Consider the following 23,904-nt stretch of genomic DNA (forward strand, 5'->3'; position numbering starts at 1 on the left):
TGTTTCTAACCTGGGAGAAGTCTAATGAGCTTACGGGCTTTAGAGATTAGGCAGTTGTCACTGGAATACCACAGAGAAACCACAACGACTGCTAAACTTCAATGCAAATGTATGTATGTGTGTGTGGGGGGGCTTGTGTGTGCATGCATGCGTATGCACATCTGCGTATGCCCCTATAGACCACACAATATTGCAACTCAGCATACACACACACACAGACCATCAGCCTCTAAATCAAATGTGATTGGCCGCGTACACATTTTTGCAGATGTTATCACGGGTGTAGCGTAGTGCTTATGTTCCTAGCTCCAACAGTGCAGTAATACCTAACAATACACGCAAATCCCAAAAAGAAGTCCATTGTCTTTTGACAGCTACGTCATTCTAACAACACGCTGCCATGAACTAATGTTCCTAATCAGAAACCTTCTCTTCTAACATCTCTCTGGCCTCCTGACACTGAGAATAAATAACAACCTCACAAAAAACATGGAACAAATCTGTTCTGGAATGACATCCTATTCACAAGCTATTTGTTATTTAGATTTTTTATTTAACCTTTTAATAAACTAGGCAAGTCAGTTAAGAACAAATTCTTATTTACAATGACGGTCTACCCCGGCCAAACCCTAACCCGGACGATACTGGGCCAATTGTGCGCCCRCCTATGGYACTCCCAATCACGGCCGGTTGTGATACAGCCTGGAATCAAACCAGGGTCTGAATAYTGACGCCTCTAGCCCTGAGATGCAGTACCTTAGACTGCTGTGCCACTCTGGATTTGTTAAGTCAACTTGTCTATAATTAGATACTATACATGCAGCTTCTCWTCTGTCATTACTTGTTGCCCTAGTAGACTAAATAAACCCTTGCTCACCAGAAAATGTCACACATCGATAGAATGCTTCAATRTATTTGACATTGGTCAAGTTCTCTTTCATCTACTTCTCTCGAGCAGCAAAGACATTTAGGGACAGGTGAGAAAATGCAATAACAAAAAAGAAACMGGAAAGATTTTCCATGCAAATTTTCAGTTTGTATGCTGATGATGTTTTGATATTCAAACTCATTTTATGATGAATGTCACCAATGAGCAGACCATGTATAGCAGGTGTTACTCTTATGGCCTCCATAGCGAGCGCAAATAGGGTGAGGGGACAAAGAACATCCCTGTCTGGTACCTCTGTGTGTGGAGTAGCTTTTTGARCTTAGCCCATTAGTAAGGACAGTAGACTGAGGATTTTATAAAGTTGTCACCTAGACCAAATTTAGTTAGAGCAAAGAATAGGTAGGACCACTCCACACGGTCAAATGCTTTTTCAGCATCTTGGGAGAGCACAAGACCATCCACAGCACTTCGTTGGTAGGCTTGAATAACATTAAGAAGCCGCCTGACATTATTACATGAGTTACGGTCCTTAATGAAGCCAGTTTGGTCCCATTTCACAATTAGTGGCAWTAAGTCCTCTAGTCATGTGGGTAGGATTTTAAAAAGCAATTTTCTATCCACGTTCAGAAGAGRAATAGGTTTGTATGAGGAACAAGACTCTGGGCATTTTCCCTTTTTGAGAATAAGTGATATGTTAGCTTCCCTCAGCGTTTGAGGGATGCAGTCATTTTAAAATGAGTGGCTAAACATATCAAGCAATGGCTCAAGGATRAGGCCGTGGAATTCTTATAGAACTCACTACAAAACCTGTCTGGTTCTGGGACCCTACCATTTTGCCGTTTCTCAATTGCAAACATTATCTCTTCCTTGGTAATAGGGGCATTAAGGAGAGACCTCTGTTCTTTGGAAATAYTTGGGAGCTCAATCTTAGAAAATAGGTCCTCCATTAGTTTGGGTCCATCATTTGTCACTTCTGAGGCATAAATATTTGCATAAAATGTCTTAAATTGCTCATTTATCCATTTATTTTCATATAAATGGTTGCCATCAGAATCAGTAATAGTAGCAATTGACTGGGAGTCTGCTCTCTTTTTAGCTAGGTACACCAAATATTTTCCTGGTTTATCGCCATGTTCATAAAGCTTTTGCCTGACAAATCTCATTTTCTTTTCAGCATCCTGTGTTAGGAGAGAGTCCAATGTTGAACTAAGGACTGATATTTTCTTTAATAGAGCAGGAGTGGACATTTTTATGTAATCTTCTCTTTAGTTGCCAATTCACCCTCTAACGTTTTTTTGCTTTTCACGTTTTTCCACCTCTTAGTGGCTGAGTATGACATAATCAGAACCCTGGCGTACGCTTTACAGGTTTCCCAAAGGAGCGAGGGGTTATCTGTTGATTGAGAGTTAATAGAGAAAAATGCTTTAAACTCTGTAATAAAATATGATGTAAATGTATGGTCTTTAAGAATGGTTGTATTCAATCTACAATGTCTTGATGGATTGGGTGCCCCTTTGAGTTTTATGTGCAGGATCACCTCAGCATGATCAGATATGATTATGCTTCCTATATCGGAAGATAAAACAGACTGCAAAGACATCCTGGGCATAAAAAAGTAATCTATTCTAGTCTGACATCCATGAGGTGCAGAGTAAAAGGTGAACTCTGTTGGAGGGATGAAAGGTTCTCCAGACATCAGCATACCCCAGATCATCACAAATACCTTTAAGCGACCTAGCTTGAGGAGAGGGTGAAGCTATGCTGCTGGGAAACTTGTCAATAACTGGGTTCAAAAAACAATTAAAATCTCCTCCAATAACTGCAGTGTCTGAGTTTAATTCTGAGAAGTCTAGGAATACCTTATTGAGGAAATCAGGTGGGTGGGCAGTAAATATTCATCATGGAAATGTCCTTCCCTTGTGAAGTACCTTAAATTATAACAAAACAAGCAAATGTATTTTTCACACAATTAAACAGCTTAAGTGGTAGATTCTTTTTCATAAGAATTGCCACACCTCTACTTCTGGATGTAAATTATGAGAAAAACACTTGGCCAAAGCCCCCTTGTTGCAATTTCAGATGCTCCTTATCATCCAAATGAGTTTCTTGCAACAGAGAAATATCAATATTTAATTTGTACTTTTTTAAATTTTAATTGGGTTATGGCTCCCTCTAATGTTCCATGTACATAAACACAGTCTYTTACCTGCCATTGCACTTTGACTAACCAATATGCAGACTGAATCCTACTGTAAAGATAGGGTGGTACCTTTCCCCATGGATTAAACTCTCCCCATTCTCACCGGGCCAAAKCAAACTATATYAACCCTGAACCCGAACTATACTACAACAGAAAAATATACATGTCAAGTTCCAAAAGGGGGNTATTTTCCAGGTTTATCACCATGTTCATAAAGCTTTTGCCTGACAAATCTCATTTTCTTTTCAGCATCCTGTGTTAGGAGAGAGTCCAATGTTGAACTAAGGACTGATATTTCCTTTAATAGGGCAGGAGTGGACATTTTTATGTAATCTTCTCTTTAGTTGCCAATTCACCCTCTAACGTTTTTTTGCTTTTCACGTTTTTCCACCTCTTAGTGGCTGAGTATGACATAATCAGAACCCTGGCGTACGCTTTACAGATTTCTCAAAAGAGCGAGGCGTTATCTGTTGATTAAGAGTCAATAGAAAAAAATGCTTTAAACTCTGTAATAAAATATGATGTAAATGTATGGTCTTTAAGAATGGTTGTATTCAATCTACAATGTCTTGATGGATTGGGTGCCCCTTTGAGTTTTATGTGCAGGATCACCTCAGCATGATCAGATATGATTATGCTTCCTATATCGGAAGATAAAACAGACTGCAAAGACATCCTGGGCATAAAAAAGTAATCTATTCTAGTCTGACATCCATGAGGTGCAGAGTAAAAGGTGAACTCTGTTGGAGGGATGAAAGGTTCTCCAGACATCAGCATACCCCAGATCATCACAAATACCTTTAAGCGACCTAGCTTGAGGAGAGGGTGAAGCTATGCTGCTGGGAAACTTGTCAATAACTGGGTTCAAAAAACAATTAAAATCTCCTCCAATAACTGCAGTGTCTGAGTTTAATTCTGAGAAGTCTAGGAATACCTTATTGAGGAAATCAGGTGGGTGGGCAGTAAATATTCATCATGGAAATGTCCTTCCCTTGTGAAGTACCTTAAATTATAACAAAACAAGCAAATGTATTTTTCACACAATTAAACAGCTTAAGTGGTAGATTCTTTTTCATAAGAATTGCCACACCTCTACTTCTGGATGTAAATTATGAGAAAAACACTTGGCCAAAGCCCCCTTGTTGCAATTTCAGATGCTCCTTATCATCCAAATGAGTTTCTTGCAACAGAGAAATATCAATATTTAATTTGTACTTTTTTAAATTTTAATTGGGTTATGGCTCCCTCTAATGTTCCATGTACATAAACACAGTCTATTACCTGCCATTGCACTTTGACTAACCAATATGCAGACTGAATCCTACTGTAAAGATAGGGTGGTACCTTTCCCCATGGATTAAACTCTCCCCATTCTCACCGGGCCAAACCAAACTATATGAACCCTGAACCCGAACTATACTACAACAGAAAAATATACATGTCAAGTTCCAAAAGGGGGTTTCCCCGCTAGCTAACATGCAGGGGATTTCAAATCTCCAATGTAGACTCTTAAGTCTGCATAATCACCTCAAACACCTTGCGTCTTCGTGTGTATTCATTGAACAATGAGACCCTTTAACCTTGGCGTTGAATACCGTCAGATCCGATGCGTCTAGCCGCATCCATAACGCGCTGCTTGTCGGTGAAGTTGTGGAACTTTATAGCCACTGGCCGTGGGCGCTGGTTGGGACCGGGTATTGATGTTTGAGAGCGATGGGCTCTATCCAGCTTCACACGACCAGCCTTAGTATCCATTTGTAGGTAGCCAGGAATCCATTCCTCAAAGAATTTAACTGAACGTGACCCTTCAGAATTTCCGAGAGTCCCACCACACGGATATTGCATCTGCGTCCTCGGTTATCCAAGTCATCAATGTGCTCTGCCATTTCACGCACCTGTGTCTCAAGTGCCTTTATCCTAGTGTCCATTGATGTAGTTAAGAGTTTCCACAGTAGCAATTCTTCCTTCCGCCTCATCAACACGCTTGACAACCTTCTGTAGTTCGACTGAATGGCCTGCTATTGCCTCCAAGACCGTTCCTATCGTGACATCGATCCCTTTAGTAATGTTATCAGTCATCTTTTGAYTCACCAGATCCACAATTGTGTTAGCTATGCTAATGAGCTCTCTGAAATGCTGTGTTTTCTCTACGGCGCCATTTTATCCCCCCAGGTAATCTTTTCTAACGTGGCTATTTTGAAAGATATTACAAAGAACTGCATAAGTGTTTCTAATGCNCCCCCAGGTAATCTTTTCTAACGTGGCTATTTTGAAAGATATTACAAAGAACTGCATAAGTGTTTCTAATGCTCTCCACTTTCTGGAGGACCGAGTTTTGAAATCAGTGGAATGCCCGGTGGAAGCAGAGTATGATAGCTAAGGAGATTCTGGAATTTGAATGCAAATAATGCGGAGGGAGTCAAAAAGAGAACACATAGAAGACTGTTATATAAAACACCTGTCTCCGGATTACATCTTCAAACTAAGGGCAACCATGGCATCTGTGAAAGAGAGGGAGAAGAATTCATCCATGTATATGGGTAGGAAAGTCTAGCTAGCTATATTTTCATATATTGTACGTTTCTAATTTTGTTAGAAAGTTGCTCTCATTGTACTGTTAGCTAACGTCAGCTAGCTAGCTGATTGACTCGCTAGCTAACGTTACATGTATGATCTGTGTAGTAATACTATTTGTATCTCAGAGCCATTTGCATTGCTAGTTATTAGCGGTACAAATCGTGGTTTTACAATGTGAATACGTAGCCAAACTGCACAAAATTATCCGGATATATTTCTGACACTCACCTAATCTAATCAAAGAACTCATCATAAACTTTACTAAAAAATACATGTTGTACAGCAAATGAAAGATACACTAGTTCTTAAAGGAAATACTAATAGCCTGTTATACATTAAAAAGTATTAGTAAGTTCATAGTATGTGAGGATCTTAAAACATCTAAGGTTAAGAAGATCATGCATTCAGTATTAGTTGATAGATTGATAACATTTATATAATTGTGTTAAAATCCGTCAAGCATACAAAGGGTATGAATTGTGAGAGGAATGTGTAAACGTTATGTTGATTACTTTATTTTGTCGTGGGTAAAAGTGTTAATCTGTGATCTACTAAATGCTCTTAATCTATGAGCCTGAGATCGATTGCTCTGGGTCTCCACTGAAGGTCCCGGAGAAATCGCGGTCTTTTTCTCATTGCACTAGAAGTTTCAATGAGTAAACCAACACCTATCACTCTCGTGATTATTTCTCCCCTTTTTCAGGTACGTTATTGATGATAAAAAAATAGTAATTAAAATGTTATAACTCACTAACATGTCAAGAGTGTTTAAGGTGTGTCTTAGTAACATATTGAGGAAGTTAGTTAAGTTTGCAGAGAGTAATATGAGCCCTGCTCGGTTGCAGCGAAGAATAGCTTCGTACTGCTAGGTACTGCTACGTAGCTGCCATTGTATGTCGATTGTGAATGAACATGTGCGTTGTTAATAAGATATTTTGCGGTGTTATCTGTGTAATGGTTTTTCAAACACTTTATTGCCTGTTGATAAATTGAGTTATGGTTTACTGAGTTAAAGCTTTGTGCTTGACAGTTATATTGAAAATAGTATTTGTTTCAGTGATGTACAGTGTATACTGTTGTGACTTGAATAAGCCTTGTACCCTACAAAACTATCTATTTCCTGTAGATCTGTTATTCTGTAAAATGTGTTACTTATGTAAAAATTGCACTAAAAGTTTCAATGAGTAAACAACACCTATCACTCTCGTGATTATTTCTCCCCTTTTTCAGGGGCGTAACATTTACACCTTCTGTATCCTGTGCATGTGACAAATAAACAGACATGGTAATGTGAAGAAAAACATGACCTGCACTAAAGAATATAACGTTAGGCCAAAGTGACAGTTTCCAAGTTCTAAAATGTTCTGGTAGAATGCCCTTCATTTATTTCGTCACACTCACAACCATAAGCAATTTTCTGTAATTAGCTCGCCAATAACTTGCAAATAATGATCTTGTTGTGAGTTTATTTTCCTGTAATAACAAATACAAATTAGCTAAAGTTAAGATGTTGTCAGCTATATGATATGGTCATTATTTATTTAGCACACTACCGTACTCACTCTGTACTCACATGGCCTCAAATTTGAATAACTAAACAGATGGGTGGGACTAAGGCTTAAGAGCTCCAGAGTGGCGCAGTGGTCTAAGGCACTGCATCTTAGTGCAAGAGGTGTCACCACAGTCCCTGGTTCGATTCCAGACTGTATCACATCTGGACGTGATTGGGAGTCCCATAGGGCGGCGCACAATTGGCCCAGCGTCGTCTGAGTTTTGCCGGGGTGGGCTGTCATTGTAAATAATAATTTGTTCTTAACTGACTTGCCTAGTTAAATAAAGGTTAAATAAAATATATATATATAAAAAAAGAGGATGTGAATGATGCCGAATGGGTGTAGACAAAGAAGTGCTCTCTAGTAGGTGTACTAAAAATTCAAGGGCCATTTTCCAAAAGTGGAGTTACAAGTTTATCAAAGCAGAATTACTTTTCCATTGTTCCTCAACTGTAGCGTATGATATACCATTTTCTAGTTTTATCCAGTTATCCAGTTTTATCCAATGTAAAAAAAAAAAAACAATCACCACACAAAACATCTTTCCCAAACATTAGGCAACTGTTCTGGCCTTCCCTTCTCTTTATTTTCAACTCTCCATTTCGCAGCTTTTCTCTTATGGAATTAAACTCCAGCATTGTCTTTTTTGCCTCAGTGGARCGAACTTTTTCTGTCCAAGCTCCCAAAAGCATTTGGCAATTGCTGTGTATTTGGCGTGCGTACAGTTAGGGCCCTAAAGCTTAGGCTTACGCACCAACGTCAGTTTTATTTTTGAAAGAAAAACCTAAATGTAGCCTATAGATATGAATTGCACAAGAATTATATATTTATGGATTTTTAATGCATTGTTTTCTCTTTATTCAAAACCGCCCACCAGCCCTTCATCCACACAATACTTCTTGACCCTAAACCCGCTCGCCCCGCGGATATAACCGCAGGTATTGCGAGTTATGAGTCAARCTGCGCATCACTAGTGTGTATGCGCTCATGTGTGTTTGCCCTGACCAAAGGTTATTGATCGTGGTGTTTGCGTAACTCTTGTCCCACTGCGTTTTGAACATAGAGGCCATAGTCCTGGGAAGCAACTCCATGCGTGCGCGCACACGCACACACACACACACACAGTCTCCTACCTTGTGTACACTCCTAGGGTTCTCCAGCCACGCGTAGTACATCTCTTCCACATAATTAGAACTAGTCCCATTCAGAAAAGGCTCGGCCGACACAGACGCAGTGTAACTCCTTATTGGCTGAAACGTCCTCAAAGCCCCTCTCACTGCTGCCAACCTGGCTTGTGATTGGCTCTTYYCTGTCTGGGGGGCCGTGATAGGCCGCAGCCTAACAACCGTAGTCCTTAAGCGGTGCATGGTAGCCTATCAGCAGTGGCTCCTCTCGCTAAACCTGGAAGTAGATCAAAAACACCTGTCTCCAGGGAACGCCAGGATTAGGAGGAAGTTATCCTCTAGATGCTGATTTTAATTCAGTTGTGTGCTTCCCTCCTGAGATTAAGATTGAGATTGGAGGAGGGGCAGCTGATCCTGGATCTGGGGCCTACAGGAAACTTCTTCCAGGAGTACGGTACACACAGAGTACAGGGTGTCCTATCTCTACTGCTTCTTTCTTTAACTCTCTCTCACTCGTTGGTCCAGTCCTGTAAATCGTTAAAGAGAGAGAGTACATAATCAGACAGACACACAGGCATACTTCCCAGTTCCCACTGACCCAGCCTTTGCTGTGTGCACATGTAACACATTTATGAAATGGGCTGGATCATATATCATTATTTATGTATTTAGACCAGGCTGCTAATAAGAGTCTGCTAAAAAAAGACCTTAGTCACATTCACACTTACAGACACACACTCCTCCACGTATATACACACACGTAGACCTACACACTGAAACACACGTGCGCGTGTCGGGGGGCTAGGGTCAGTTGGTTATATCTGGAGTACTTCTCCTGTCTTATCCAGTGTCCTGTGTGAATTTAAGTATGCTCTCTCTAATTCTCTCCTTCTCTCTTTCTTTCTCTCTCTCGGAGGACCTGAGCCCTAGGACCATGCGTCAGGACGACCGGGCATGATGACTCCTTGCTGTCCCCAGTCCACCTGGCCTTGCTGCTGTTCCAGTTTCAACTGTTCTGCCTGCGGTTATGGAACCCTGACATGTCCACCGGACGTGCTACCTGTCCCAGACCTGCTTTTTTCAACTCTTAATGATCGGCTATGAAAAGCCAACTGACATTTATTCCTGATTATTATTTGATCATGCTGGTCATTTATGAACATTTTGAACATCTTGGCCATGTTCTGTTATAATCTCCACCCGGCACAGCCAGAAGAGGACTGGCCACCCCTCATAGCCTGGTTCCTCTCTAGGTTTCTTCCTAGGTTTTGGCCTTGAGAGGGAGTTTTTCCCAGCCACCGTGCTTCTACACCTGCATTGCTTGCTGTTTGGGGTTTTAGGCTGGGTTTCTGCACAGCACTTCGAGATATTAGCTGATGTACGAAGGGCTATATAAAATAAACTTGATTTGATTTGATTTGTGAGCGCTACCATCAGTCCTGTGTCATGCCAACAGTAAAGCATCCTGAGACCATTCATGTGTGGTGTTGCTTCTCAGCCAAGGGAGTGGGCTCACTCACAATTTTGCCTAAGAACACAGCCATGAATAATGAATGGTACCAACACATCCTCCGAGAGCAACTTCTCCCAACCATCCAGGAACAGTTCGGTGACGAACAATGCCTTTTCCAGCATGTGCGAAAATTTGTGTGAAAATTAATATTCGTGTCATTCTCAAAACTTTTGGCCACGACTGTAGAGCCAGTCAGTAGCATGTCAAAACACATGCAGTGGCGTGTAGTTATGGATGCCAAGGGAATCCAGGCTTCCCATATTTGACCAATTAAACATTTAAAATGATGAAACTATTTATCTTTCATCTTTCTGTGTTCTCATAATTTCCCTTCAATTATCTGAATCTATATCTCACCGGAGAAATCATCAGAGTGAGGGAAACAGTGCCCCTCTGTCTCAGTATGTTTAGTGCATGTATCTCATGCTGTCTGGACAAAGTGTATGACATGTTGCCGACATAGCATTTGATTGATGCCAGCATGCGTTTGGCGTCCCTTTGATAAAACAATTATAAAATAATTTGCCAAACAGCATTGAGCTGAGCTCAACTATGGGTAGTCCTGGCGCAGCAAAACCACCCCCCAAGGGAGGCCAGGTTGGATTTGGCTTCACACCAATCAAATTACATCAAAAGCAAATGTAAACGTCAGAACAACTTGTCTGTTTCTGCTCTGCTTGTGTTGTTGTACTGCAGTAGCTAGCTAGCTAACTTCGGCCCTTTCCTAAGCCATGGATGGAGATGGGGATTTGGACTTCTGGTTTTGACTTAATTCTCCGTACAGGCCAATGATTATAACGGTGTGAGACAATTGAAGTTCAATATGTAGCCTAGATGTTACCTAGTAGGCTCACGTTAACTAGCTAGCTAACTTAGCTGGTTCATTGTTGCCCATGTGAGGAAGTTAAAGCCGATTTACAGTACGCTTGATCCAGCAATGAGGTCCAGAGAATCCGTACGGAGGGTGTGACACAATTGCAGGCCAAATCAAGCTCGGTACACCTCCCAAATTTTGAATCAATGCAGAGGGCTTCGTATAGTTCCGCATTGACATGATTGGTTGACTGTAGGTGGGGGCGGTCTGTCCTGTATAAACACAAACTCACTTCCTTGACAACTTCCTTCACAACAGCGCTGCTCTGCAAGAAGTATGAATGCCCTGACTTCTGCAGAGGCTGCATTGCAATAAATGCTGTATGGCCAATACAGAACCCGGAATGACCATAAATCGGCTTTTATGCCCGATGTCCACCAGATGCAGTATGTCTTGCCCACATTTTCCGTACTTAACACACATGTGCTTCGCTTTTCAACTAGCTAAAAGGGGACAGAGTAGCGCGGCGGTCTAAGGCACTGCATCACAGTGCTAGAGGCGTCACTACAGACCCGGGTTCGATCCGGGCTGTATCACAACCGGCCGTGATCGGAAGTCCCATAAGGCGGCGCACAGTTGGCCCAGCGTCATCCAGGTTAGGGGAGGGTTTGGTCCGGGGTAGGCCATCATTGTAAATAAGAATTTGTTCTTAACTGACTTACCTAGTTAAATAAATACAATTCAAATAAAAAAAGCTAGCTAGTTTGTGTGTGTGTGTATATATATACACTTCTGTTTGGACCACTGCACTGTAAATCAACACACAAGTTGAAAATATTTTWAAAAACTAAAAGCGTGTACTAGGCCTACTGTATGACAGTCTTTCATGTTGTGAGGAGGATGGCATTGGCTTCTAGTCTACAAGTAGGGTAGGTCCATGTTTTTTTTAACTTGAGCACACACACACACAGAAATCCATACCATAGACAGCCACATGTTATTTAGCAACATTGATTTACTTGAGCACACACATTTAAGTTTGTTTGAACTATATTAGACTAAGTGTATATCCTTGTTGATTGAATAATGTTTTAATGTTTAAGTTGAAATTGTGCTGGAATAGGTAGTTATGTAACTGTTTGTTACATGCAATATTTGCTTTGTGGACTTCACCAGACAGATGTTGTTCTCCGGTTTTGGGATGAAACAAACATATGTGTGGTTGAATTTATTCCACCACTGTGTGACTGTTGTTTTTTTTGTTGTGTCTGCCAATTGTATATCACTGTGGCATATGAACGAATGGGTTATAGAGCAAGCAACGCAATTATCACATTGGTTGAAATATGGCTTTTTTGCTGGCTTGGCTTCCCCAGTGATTTTACCCACGCACCGCTACCCAACACGTGACCTTGCATTGCGCTTTGTGCGCGCATCATGTGTGTCAGCTACTGGTAGCCTATACTTGGCTGGTAAACATATAATTCATGCTTTTAGATTTGTATATATATATATACAATAAATACAATATATATATATAAATAAAGGACCCGGTAAATGTATATATTTAGACAAATAAGAAAACTGCAATACCCACGAGTTCGACAACCTATAGACACGGTCTAAAAAGCTATGACTGGCGCGTTTTACTCAAATAACGCAATAATAATTTTACAAAGCGCCTACTGTACTTACTTTGCGCGACTTCGAGGCTTTTCGTAGGCTACTAGCTTTTAACTTGCTTGCTAGACGCCTTCTGAGACTGTTCTCGCCGTATGTCTCTTCTGTCAACTGGCTGGCAGGCTTTCTGATCGCACTGTCCGACTCAAGTGCTGATATGCGTCACACTGTTACGTCATCCTTGTAGGAGAGGAGCGATGTGCACACATTTTCTGCTGTCTTTATGTAAGAGATAAGGTACATGTGATCTACTTATTATTGGACAGTTCAACGTCTAGTTTAGATTACATGTTGGTTGAGTTGTCAACACGAATTCAACGTGAAATCATTAAAACAGGGCCTATCTGCAGACCACGTTTGCTACATGACCGCGTCACTTACTACCTGCCGCGCCCACTCTCATTGATGCTGCAAGCTAGTTAGTACACCGGCACACAGTGTCCTTCGCCCCCGCCTGCCTAGCACTGTTTTGCCAGCGTTATTTTAACGTTACGGTGAGGGTAATCACTATGTGGTGGTGGATTGGCTACACTAGCTAGCTACTTCCTCGCCGTAACGGTAACAGAACTGCGGGAAAGCAGTGCTTGGCAGGCAGGGGTGAAGGACACTGTACACAAATATATTTTTTAAATAACCCAAGACAGAGCACAGCCTGTCGTTTCCAATTGGAGCAAATTAATCATAGTGGGCAGAACAAGCAAGYAGGTGGGCAGAGCCAAGCACGAGCTTGCGAGATTCTATTGGAACGTTCTAGCATGTATTTGCATATTCCCATTAGGGAACGCCTACTTTATGAAGCGCACGTTTGCAACAATTCGCTCTTGCACCGATAAACAACGCAATTTTTGTAAACTGTGATAAAGGGTAAAGTCTACAAAACGTAGTCCACTCTGTTCATTCTCGACCTTTTAGCCCAAGGTCCGGCGCGCTATCGACTGTGCCGCAAAAGCATGCTTTAATGTTTTAATATTCTAGTTTTAGGAACAGAGAACTGTATCGAGATCAAATGTTTCATCGATGAGAAAATTTATAGAATTTCGGCCAAAATCCATCTAGCTCCATCTTCTCCCACTGCCGGCCCCTGGGCTTCCTATCATCGTGGAACGCCAACCGYATGCTTCAGATTTCTACATCCGGTGAAACATATTGCTAACTGTTGGTGTACCTGTGGTGTACCTGTCCTAGCTAGCTAGCTACTTTCCTCGCCGTAGCATTAACAGAACTGCCGGAAGGCAGTGCTTGGTAGGCGGGGGCGAAGGATACTATCTACCGGTGTCCCCTAGCTAGCTAGCAGCCTGCAGATAGACATTGGGGGGAAATGCGAAATTCTCTTACGTTGAGGACTTTTTGCAAATCCAATCAGTTTTCCACTTTGATTCAACGTAATTTCAGAGTTTTTGCCCTGTGGGAGGGTATATTTGGGCAGAAAAACATACGATTTTCTGCCATAGATGCATAATCTAAAGGCCCAGAACAGTCAAAAACATGATTTCCTGTGTTTTGTATATATTTCCACAATATAAGGTTGGAATAATACTGTGAAATTTGGTGGGATGGTGTTTTGGCCTGCCTGGCGACATCACCAGGTGGTAAATTAGTTAATAGACCAATAAAAAAAGAAAGTTCCAAACTCTGCCAATAACATCCAGTTTTCAGTTTTCCCCTCCCAACTCAGACCACTCATAGACAGTCCTAGCTAAATTATTGTTTGAGAAATTGCTCTTTGCTAACAAGCTGTTGTTGTTTCTTTTTGACAACTATAATTGAAAACAAACAAAGTAAGGTACTTAATTGTTATCCAGAAAGGATTTGATATTGAGATAAAAATGGCTGCATTTGACCTTTAACAGCAGTAAGTGTAACCTTGTGTTACAAAACAATGTGCGATGTAGCCTTTAATAATGATATTGTAACAAAGTCATAAAATAGGTGTGTACACGTGTAGCTTTTAATATGGAATAATAAGGAGTTGAATGGTCTTTTATTGGTTATAAACTGGGCATGGACAGGTTCCACACTAAACTCTGTCGGCATTCACTGTTCCATTCGTTGATCTGATCAATTACCTGTTTAGGGGTATTCAACCTTTTCCCAGGCAAACCGGTGACCCAGATCGTACGTTAGCAAAAACATTATCATCAGGTACGATAATGGCAAGGATAAGTAAACAACATTTTAAAATTAATAGATTTGGTAGATATTTTTCCATTATTTTGACCTCCCCACATTATAATTGGAAGAGGAAGTGTAAAAAAAAAACACACACACAAGGTTTCAGCCAATAGTGCTTATTCTGCTCCCAATATGATTTAGCAGATGTGTGTGTTTCCCCTGGTGTCAGGAAGAGATCTAGACACAGCTGATCTTAGCATTGACAAGAGTTCTCTTTATTGGTAACATATTGTATAACACCTCAACACACATCATTGTTATAGAGGAATGCTCATTGGAAGAACAGAATTCATCGTCAATGAAGAAGAACCAAGAAGAGAAATATTGGATTCACATTTACAAACTCATCTTGTGAAAGTGGATGATGTGAGTCTGATGGCAAGCCCATAGTTGACTCTCTACAGAGGACTTAAAATGAAGGTTAGGACTAACAGGACTCTACTAATACTGGAGCGGTTGGTTTTATGTAACTAGAGCGGGATAGGACGAATATACACGCACACACGCACACAAACAGTTCTCGTTTCATCAATGACCGTGTGAGGTAATGCCATCTCTCTGAGTGACCTTAACCTGAAGGTGTTAGCTGGCCTGATTAGCTCTGATCCTATTACTGAGACTACACAGGTGAGGGACTACTGGAAAAACACAAAGTGCATGGCCCTGTGTGTGACTGGAGCCTTAAAGTGTGTGTATGCCAGAGCAAGTCTTAGGACAAGCCCAAATGTTTAACCCAATTTCTAAACCTTTTAGATAAAGGTGCTTCAGTGTATATGGTGGCTCCCCCTAGGGGGTCCTAGGATTAAGTGCATCGCCAGACAGCAAGGCAAGTCAACAGGGAGGGAGGGACACTACATACTGGTACACTCTACTGAACCACACGATGTGCAGTTTGTTGTTCCAGCCCAGCACTGATGCACCCGATTCAACTCATCAACTCACAATCAAGCCCTTGATTAGGTGAATCAGGTGTGTTAGTGATGGGCTGGAACAAAAGCCTGCGGTGCACACCATGTGGGTCCACTGGACCAGGGGCTTCATTTATAAAAGTTCTTAGTTGCTATATTACATTTCTGCCATCACACAATTGTATAATCATTTCTTAAAATATGATTAAATGTCAACACCCATAAATAGTTGTTCACAAAAAAAGCACTTTTCATTTATAAATCACAAAACTTAATGCAAAATCTATGTAAATTGCATATTGTCATCACATCGTTGATGTGGATTTTGCCATATGGACAATTTATGATCAAATCTGTGCGTACTAACATGTTATAAATGATGCCCCTGGATATAGGTACCAAATCTGTTCACAATAAAATCAAACCAATAACCATATGAAACACTGTTAGTGACCAACCCACTCTGCCTCAGCAATAGAGCCTGTACAAAAGCATGTTTATCAGCATCATCATTACACATTTGTCATCATTATCCATCCTCATCATGATCCTCATCAGCATGACGGTATGCTCTCCAGACAAAAATACTTTGATGCACTTTACAAAGTTCAGAAAATAGACATAGGAGTTCATAGATCACCAGCGTTCAGTAAAAAAAATCCACACAATTAACAATAACACCAAATTTATCGTCGTGTTTCAAATCCATGCAAATAATGCAGTGTAGTCACCACAATGACACTGTAGTATGGTGTGTAATCATTTAAAACGGAAGGTATAGTCAGTGATTATTTGCACTGCTCAACACACAGAGAATCAAGTATAACAACAATATAGAAAGATACATGCTGCATCGCCTTCCCTCGTCTTCTCACGCCAAAGGGGTGGGGTGGGGGTGCGGGAGCATACAGTTCATTAGAGGGTAGCCTGTTTCCATATTTCGGAAATAAAAGACAAGCAAAAACAGCAGGAGAAACACACGACTACACTCATCCAGTGGGTTTGTTGTGCAACGTGTGGCCAGTTCATACGCCAGCTGGGAAGCAGCCTTAAATCTAACTTCAACTTTACACAAGTACGCAATGCAAAAATGCCATTAGCTACGGAAAATGTCCGTTCTTCGTACTTGCATCATGAAAATAAGCATGAAAAAAATGCAAGCCCGCAAATTGTAACTCAACACCATTTTGAGTAGCTAATTTTGGTATGTGTTAAGTAAAAATGTGATTTCACTGGAGGAGAACAACTCAACAATAGTCACTGGGAATAACACTGGAGAAGTCATGCTTGCCTTTAAGAACAAACCAGGGACAAACCACTTTAAAGAGTTTCAACTGGACCATTAAAGATATTATAAAGTTTCAATATAACAATAACAACAACTTACTTGCAGCAATAATAGTAATAATAATAATAACAACAATAGTAGTAATAGTAATAATATAAATAATAATACAGTAATACACTTGATTTAAACTGTAGATCCTATATGTATGTGTGCCAGGGGTGGGTCTATAGCAGAGGGAGAGAGGGAGAGGAGAGCTTGAATACAGGACTGTTGGTTCGAGTCTGAAAACATTTCTAATGGATTGATATGGTTGCAGTAGCGGTCAAATGCTGCAGCTTGTGTGTGTGTGTCCGTCCAGGAAGGGTTGAGGTTGTGTGTTGTTGCGCTGCAGTAGCATGCACTGGCCAGTAGGGAGCGCTGCAATGGTGGGGGGGGCAGGTATCGCTCTCCATCCTCCTCTCCTCTCTCTCTACAACTCTCTTTCTCCCTTTCCCCTCTCTCTTACTCCTCCTGGGAGACAAAAGCACACACACACGTATACAGTGAGTGAGTGAGTAAGAGAGTAAGAGAATGAGCGTGTACGTGGTTTTGTGCGTGTGTGTGTGTTTATGTGTACCGGTTTACTGCTGCAGCGGTGCGGCCGGTGCTCCAGAGCAGTGGAAGTGAACGTTCTGCCACTTGCTCTCCCGGCGATGCCACACCCTCGTCTCCTCTGATTGGCTGGAGCGTGGGCGGCCCGTGCCATCGACAAATTGCGTGAGCCGGATGTAGGCGATGCAGGCGGCGTCTTCACCAATCAGGTGGACGTGAGGGTTGAGGATGGTGGTGTGGATGGGCTTACTGTTCTTAGAGAGAACTAGAGGGAGAAATAGATGTTTAAGTTTGTATAATAGTTGTGTGGTTGGGGGGGCGAGAAAGGTTTGTTTGTGGTACCTGTTTGTGGTTGTGTAATGGTTGTCTTACGGTTGTCTACACTTGTTGTCTTATTATGGTTGTGTAATCGTTGTGTAGTGGTTGTGTAATGGTTGTGTAGTAGTTGTGTAGTGGTCGTGTAATACTTGTCTTACGGTTGTCGAAGTAGAACCGGTGAAAGTCCATGCCCTCCACTAGGTTCCCCAGGGCCTCTGGCTCAAATGACGTCAGGCATGGGTCACAGATCTTCCTGTTGAAAACACACAATACAACACATCCGCTCACAACAAATCAGCTCAACGCAACAGCTCAGGCTACAATGGCAGCCAAGCAATTTCAGTTTAGAACCTCTAGTTGTAGGGCGATGGTGAGGTGCAGAATGGGAGTTGAATTGTTATAGTGAGGCGCAGGCTAGGAGTAATAGGGCACCATTTTGCCTTAGCTAAAATGCACTGATCTCTGGGAAAATTACCTTATTACGCACAATAATATAGCAGACATTATTAGGGTGAGGTGCAGTCTGGGAGTTGCAGTGTTGGGGCCAGGTGCAGGCTCAGATGTGTAGTGTTATGGTGAGGTTCAGGTCGCAGGCTGTGAGTTGTAGTGTTATGGTAAGGTTCAGGCTGCGAGTTGTAGTGTACTCACGCGTAGGCCTCAAAGTCTCCATTGTTGACAGCTTCAATCAGCTGCTCAGTGATCTTGATGATCTCCTGTTTTCGCACTGCAGAGGGAACCAATAACATAGTGACCACAGGTACGGCACAGTAAAACGGTTGAGCAACACATTGTTACATTCTCGAACACACAGCAGAAGCTCACACACATACTGTACATTCACACATACAAAACATAGTCACACACTCACAAACACACACTGCATTGTGTAACTATGTTGTCATAGCAGAGTTACTCAGCAGACTGCTTGCTATTCATGTTGGCAAATCCTCTCATTCATCTCGCTCTCTTTTTATTGCCCTCTCATCGCCCTCTCTCATCCTCTGAGCCTCGCATAAGTACACTCACACACCCTTTCCTAGCATGGTATACACACTCACCCATAATGTACAGTCCTGCCACTCAGGTTTCCATAGAGGTATATGCAGGGCCATGCAGAATGAAGACCTCTCCAATAGAAAGACTTGACCAGATATAGTCCACTGGGCTACAGTCACTAGAACCTTCCCTGGAAAAGTCTTTCATCCTCAATGGAGAACTCCTTTCTTTCTTTAACTCTCTTCCTCTCTTTTTTGTCGCTTTCTCTTCTCTTTTCTTCTTCTCTTTCTCTCCCTTTCCTCGTAATCCCTCCTTCTGTCTTTCTTTTCCCTCACTCCTCTCCTACTCCTCTTTCGCTCTGTCCCTTTCTCCTTCCCTCTTACCCTCTCTCATTGCCTGTGTGGCACGTTGAGCTCATCATGCTATTCCTGTACATAGATAAGACTTACCAGGGAAGGTCCATCTCCCTCTATCCCTTTATCCCTCCCCCTATCCCTTGCTCTTTCTCTCTTTCAGCAGCCCAGCAGGAGAGCTTACTGTATACTTAGCTGCTGGACATCCTAAAATGCCCTTCCTTCCTCTCTCTTTCTCCATTCCTTCCTCTCTCCTTCCCCTCTCCTCCCTTTTTACTCTCCCTCTTTTCTGTGTGTGTGTGTGTGTGTGTGTCAGACTCACGTTTCACATCCTCGTCCTCAATGGTGGTGTTGCTGTCAGATGAGTCCTGTAGACACAGAGAGACCTGTCAATGACACATATCAATGCAGACACACACACACACACACACACACACACACACACACACACACACACACACACACACACCACACACACACACACACCCACAACACACACAACAGGTCATTCGTCTGCTTTCCACCTTAAATATGACACACATCCAGTGTGCTGTCCATACATGCAGTGATCTATACCAGTCTAAACCACCAAATGTTGCAAGACATGGCACACAGAGCCCAGTTCCATTTACTTCCACAAGGTGGCGATAGTGGACAATATATCTCCACATAATGTAGTGTGGGTAGTTTTGTGTCAATGTGATTATACAAAGCAGCTGTTCCCAGGCCTGTCTGACTGCGGAATGCAGGATCACCAGACCTAAAAAAAACACAAAGACCAGACCTACAACCCACACAACACTCTCCAACCAGGAGTCATGATAGACACGCACGCACGGACACTCTCACACACGCGTGCGCATGCATGCGCTATAATACTCAAACACACCAGCTTGCCAAGGACAAAGCAAGAGAAGACAAAGATGAGAGGACTGAAAGGCGTAGAGAAAAAGGCGGGATGGAAGGAGGATGTACCTTGTTCCTATCCACATGGATAACAGTGGTCTGAGGCTCCTATAGAGAGATAGAGGGGGAGGGGGAAACAAACAGAGAGAAAGATATGACACACAAGAGATGAAATAGGGATGCTCGAGAGCAGAGTTGTAGGAGCGGAGAAAGGAGAGAGAAAGAGATATGGAGGGAGAGAGTGAGAGAAGAAGACTGGTTAAATTTAAGGAAAAGAAAGAGAGATTTTCCCCCTGTGAAAGGCTTATCAAAGGCTTAATGGAAGGAAATGGTAATATGAAGAATTCCTCTCAGAAAACTAAATCCCAAAACTAGTCTCACATAGCCATGCACTCTCACACTGGCAAGAACCTAAAATGAACCCAAATCAAAACCCAAAGCCAACCAGCACCCATATCTTCACCTGAGTGACACACAACAACGCCATCACCCACAAATAGACCAAAAGTCACAGGGCAATGACTGGTGACTGCGCTTCAACCAGTTAGTCATTGTAGCTACTCGATGATGGCACCTGAATGCCATTACAACCTGACTGAGCATGACATGTAAAACATAGTCGCACACACAAAAAACACACATGCAAATAATCACACGCACACAGAACCAATACTGACAGGTAGGCGATGAGGGGTTAAGACAGGCAAAGACAAAGACAGAAAGAGAGACAGATGCAGAGACAAAGACAGATCGATCGACATGGAGAGAGAAAGATAAACAGACACAGACAGACAGTGAGAAAAACAGATACAGACCAACCGAAAAACACAGAGGAAATTGAGACTTGACAGAGACAAATAGAGAATAAAGTTGAATAGAGACAGAGGGAGATAGAGTGATACATAAAGGAGGAGTGTACCAGTGCAGCAGAGGGGGTTCCTTTGGGGCTGGTGACTGTGCTGTTTCTCGTGCTGTTAGGCTGCAGCAGTGGACCAAAAAAAAAACAATGGGTTAAATTATGGCACAACAGACAGGGAAAGTGAGAGGTGTGGGTGTAAGGATGTGGGTGAGGTTAGATAAAAGGCATATGTGCCGGAGGCTGGTCTAGTGGTTAAGCTGCCACCCCCGGACCACCCTCTGATAGGTTGGCTGCACACCCACTGACTCACAGTATTGATCCTGCCCAGTATATCAGTCCATTGRGATTGAATGAGTCCYTTTCCTGATAGTATAGACCACAGCCATATTAGCCTCAGCGGGGTCGMAAACAACCGGATGTTCCGGTTTTCAGGGGAAATGGAAGAGAGAGCCTGTGACGTGACTTCTGTTTTTTGGACGTTAACAAGGCGACATTCCATCTCAACTCCTCCTCCACATTTACTGGATTGGTTGAACAGTGCAGAACATCCTACAACAGTTTATTTATTTATTTTTATTCTCGTCAAGACCACCCCCCCACTTGTGCTATGTCATGACTTACCTTTAATTGACAGATATATAGAGAGAAGTGTAGATGGAGAGATAGATGAAAGGAATAGGGAATTGAACCGCTTCCTTTAGTGGCATATTACGACCCCGCTGAGGCTAATATGGCTGTGGTCTATATCTATCAGGAAACGGACTCATTCAATCGCACTGGACTGACATACTGGGCAGGATCAATACTGTGAGTCAGTGGGTGTGCAGCCAACCTATCAGAGGTTCTGGTTAGTGTGCAGCCAGCCTGTCGTGGGCATGGTTAGTGTGTGTGGGTGGGATTAGAAGTGATTGAGGCTATCGAAGGGTGTGGTAAGTGTGTGTGGGCTGGGTTAGAAGTGATTGAGCCGAGGTCGATAGACAACCTACAGCTCATAGAACACAAGTCTGATCAACTGGAAGCTCAGCAGGTCAAATGGTTTAGAGCTGAATTGGATTAGGTCTCTTCATCTGCGACCCTACCCATACCCACCACTCTCCTTCCGCTGTACCACCTACCCAACGAGCATGTGTGAGATGTAGCGAGAAGCACTCCAATTCCATCAATCATATCAAAGCATATCAGAAGTTTCAGTGGAACCTGGAACCTGGCATATTTGACCAAGACCAACAACATAAACCAGAACACAGACACTTCAGAGACTAGAAAAGAGAGAGGAAACACACACACACACACACACACACACACACACACACAATAACTGATTGTGTTTGGGAGAATGGCTAGCCCATCATACCAAGTCGGATAATACTTTGTCATGTCACAACCCGTAACAATGCAACATAGCACATCTGTCTGTCTGTCTCTCTCACACACTCTCAGGTGGACTGTCTGAATGAGCAATCACTGACAAGTGACTCACGAAAAGAGGATGAGTAAGAGACAATTGAACATGTGATAGAGAAGGCAGACAGGAGAAGAGGAGGGGAAGAAGAGAGATGAGGAGGAAAAGAGGATGGAGAGAGAGAAGAAGAGGAAAGAAACAGGGGAGGAGGGAGAGGAAAAGGGGTGGAGAGAAAGAGAGAAGAAAATGGAGGAAGAGGGGGGAAGAGGGCTACAATGATATCCTCACCAAGATGTGCATTTTGGGGCTGGATTTCCATCTCTGGATGAAGTGATGAGATGGAGGAGAGAGTGAGACGGACATGAACACCATAAGGGGTATGAAGAATGCTGAGGATGAGTGTGGATTGTATGTAAAAAAGGAATGATTTACAGTTACACAAATGATCCTAGAACAATATAGAAACAATAAAATAATCAAACACATAAATCATTGAAATGTAAGAGACCAGACACCGATTACGCTCCTATATGGTGGATATAAACGGAATGGATACATAGCTAGTGGATGCAGAATACTGCCCCATAGCAACAATATGAGAGAAAAAACGTGTGTGTGTGTGTGTGTGTGTATTGAGATGATTGCTAAGCGACGCCAGTGGTGCAGCGGATGATATTGTAGCTTCTATGTCTGTCTTCCTGGTTCCCAAAGTTCAGACACACAGCAAGAGTAGCATTCTCATCCGACAGAACACACACACACACACACACACATGCACACTCAAACACACCCAACCCAGCGTAGGAGAAGCCATTTCATCCTTGAGGTGGTGGTGGCGGGGGTTGATGGAGAGAGAGAGAGAGGGGTGGAGAGGATAGATGAATGGGTGATTCAGACAGAGAGAGGGAAAGAGGTAGAGTAAGTGGTCCTGGTCCATTCCTGTTAGTTACAGTATGTAACCACTGGGCTGCACAGATTAGATCACAACTGCCCGTTGCTCATAGGGAGATACACTAGTGTGTGTGTGTGTGTGCTTGTGTTCTGAACCCAAGTACAGTGCCTAGTGAAAGTCTACACACCCCTTGCAGTTGTCACATTTTGCTGCCTTAAAATMAAATCTAACAATGTATTACATTTGCATTTGTCTCCTATTGATCGCCACAAGCAGCTCCACATTTTTAAAGTGAAGGAAAACTATAGAACATTTTCTAAAAAAAACAACCTAAGATGTCTTGATTGCATAGGTCTTCAGACCCTAGAGTTAAGCACCTTTGGCAGCAATTACAGCTGTAAATCATTTTGAATAAGATTCTACCAACTCTTAGGGCAGCATACAGTATATCCATTGTTTCTGTCAAAATTGCTCAAACTCAATTGGGTTGGGAGTCATTGATGGACAGCAATATTCAAACCTTGTCTCTGATTTTGAAGGAGATTTAAGCCAGCACTGACACTGGACCCCTCAGGAACACTCTTGGAKAGCCATTRTAGTGAGCCTTTTGCATAAAAATGTGATTATGGGCCCGCTGGAAAATACAACTCTCTCCCAGGATTAGGTATTCAAAAGACCTGGGCTTTGTTCCTTTAACATTTGTGTTGATCCTGACCAACACTCCAGCACCTATGAGGTTGGAATAATACTATGAAAATGTAAAAATTCTGAAAATCCCCTTTTATTGTAAGAGCTGTTTGGAAAAAAGACTGCCTGAAATTTCAGCTTGTTGGGATGGAGCGGGATGACGTTTTTTGGACTGCCTGGTG

General features: G+C 42.3%; 1 protein-coding gene and 1 pseudogene across 1 annotated transcript in view; both read right to left on the reverse strand.

Annotated features, from left to right (window-relative positions):
* Positions 1-12,488, reverse strand: part of LOC111963793 (2-oxoglutarate dehydrogenase complex component E1-like) — a 62,990-nt pseudogene extending 50,502 nt beyond the window's left edge.
* A 4,319-nt stretch (positions 12,489-16,807) lies between these two features.
* LOC111963794 (calcium/calmodulin-dependent protein kinase type II subunit beta-like) overlaps positions 16,808-23,904 on the reverse strand; it is a 57,271-nt gene continuing 50,174 nt past the window's right edge. The window contains 7 exon segments of the mRNA XM_070443529.1: positions 16,808-17,228; positions 17,335-17,574; positions 17,786-17,880; positions 18,276-18,351; positions 19,299-19,344; positions 19,952-19,990; positions 20,802-20,861. Of these exon segments, the coding sequence (XP_070299630.1) occupies positions 17,339-17,574; positions 17,786-17,880; positions 18,276-18,351; positions 19,299-19,344; positions 19,952-19,990; positions 20,802-20,861 (552 nt within the window). The 3' untranslated portion in view covers positions 16,808-17,228; positions 17,335-17,338.

Source organism: Salvelinus sp. IW2-2015, linkage group LG5, assembly GCF_002910315.2.
Source record: "Salvelinus sp. IW2-2015 linkage group LG5, ASM291031v2, whole genome shotgun sequence".
In the NCBI taxonomy this organism is placed as follows: Eukaryota; Metazoa; Chordata; class Actinopteri; order Salmoniformes; family Salmonidae; genus Salvelinus; species Salvelinus sp. IW2-2015.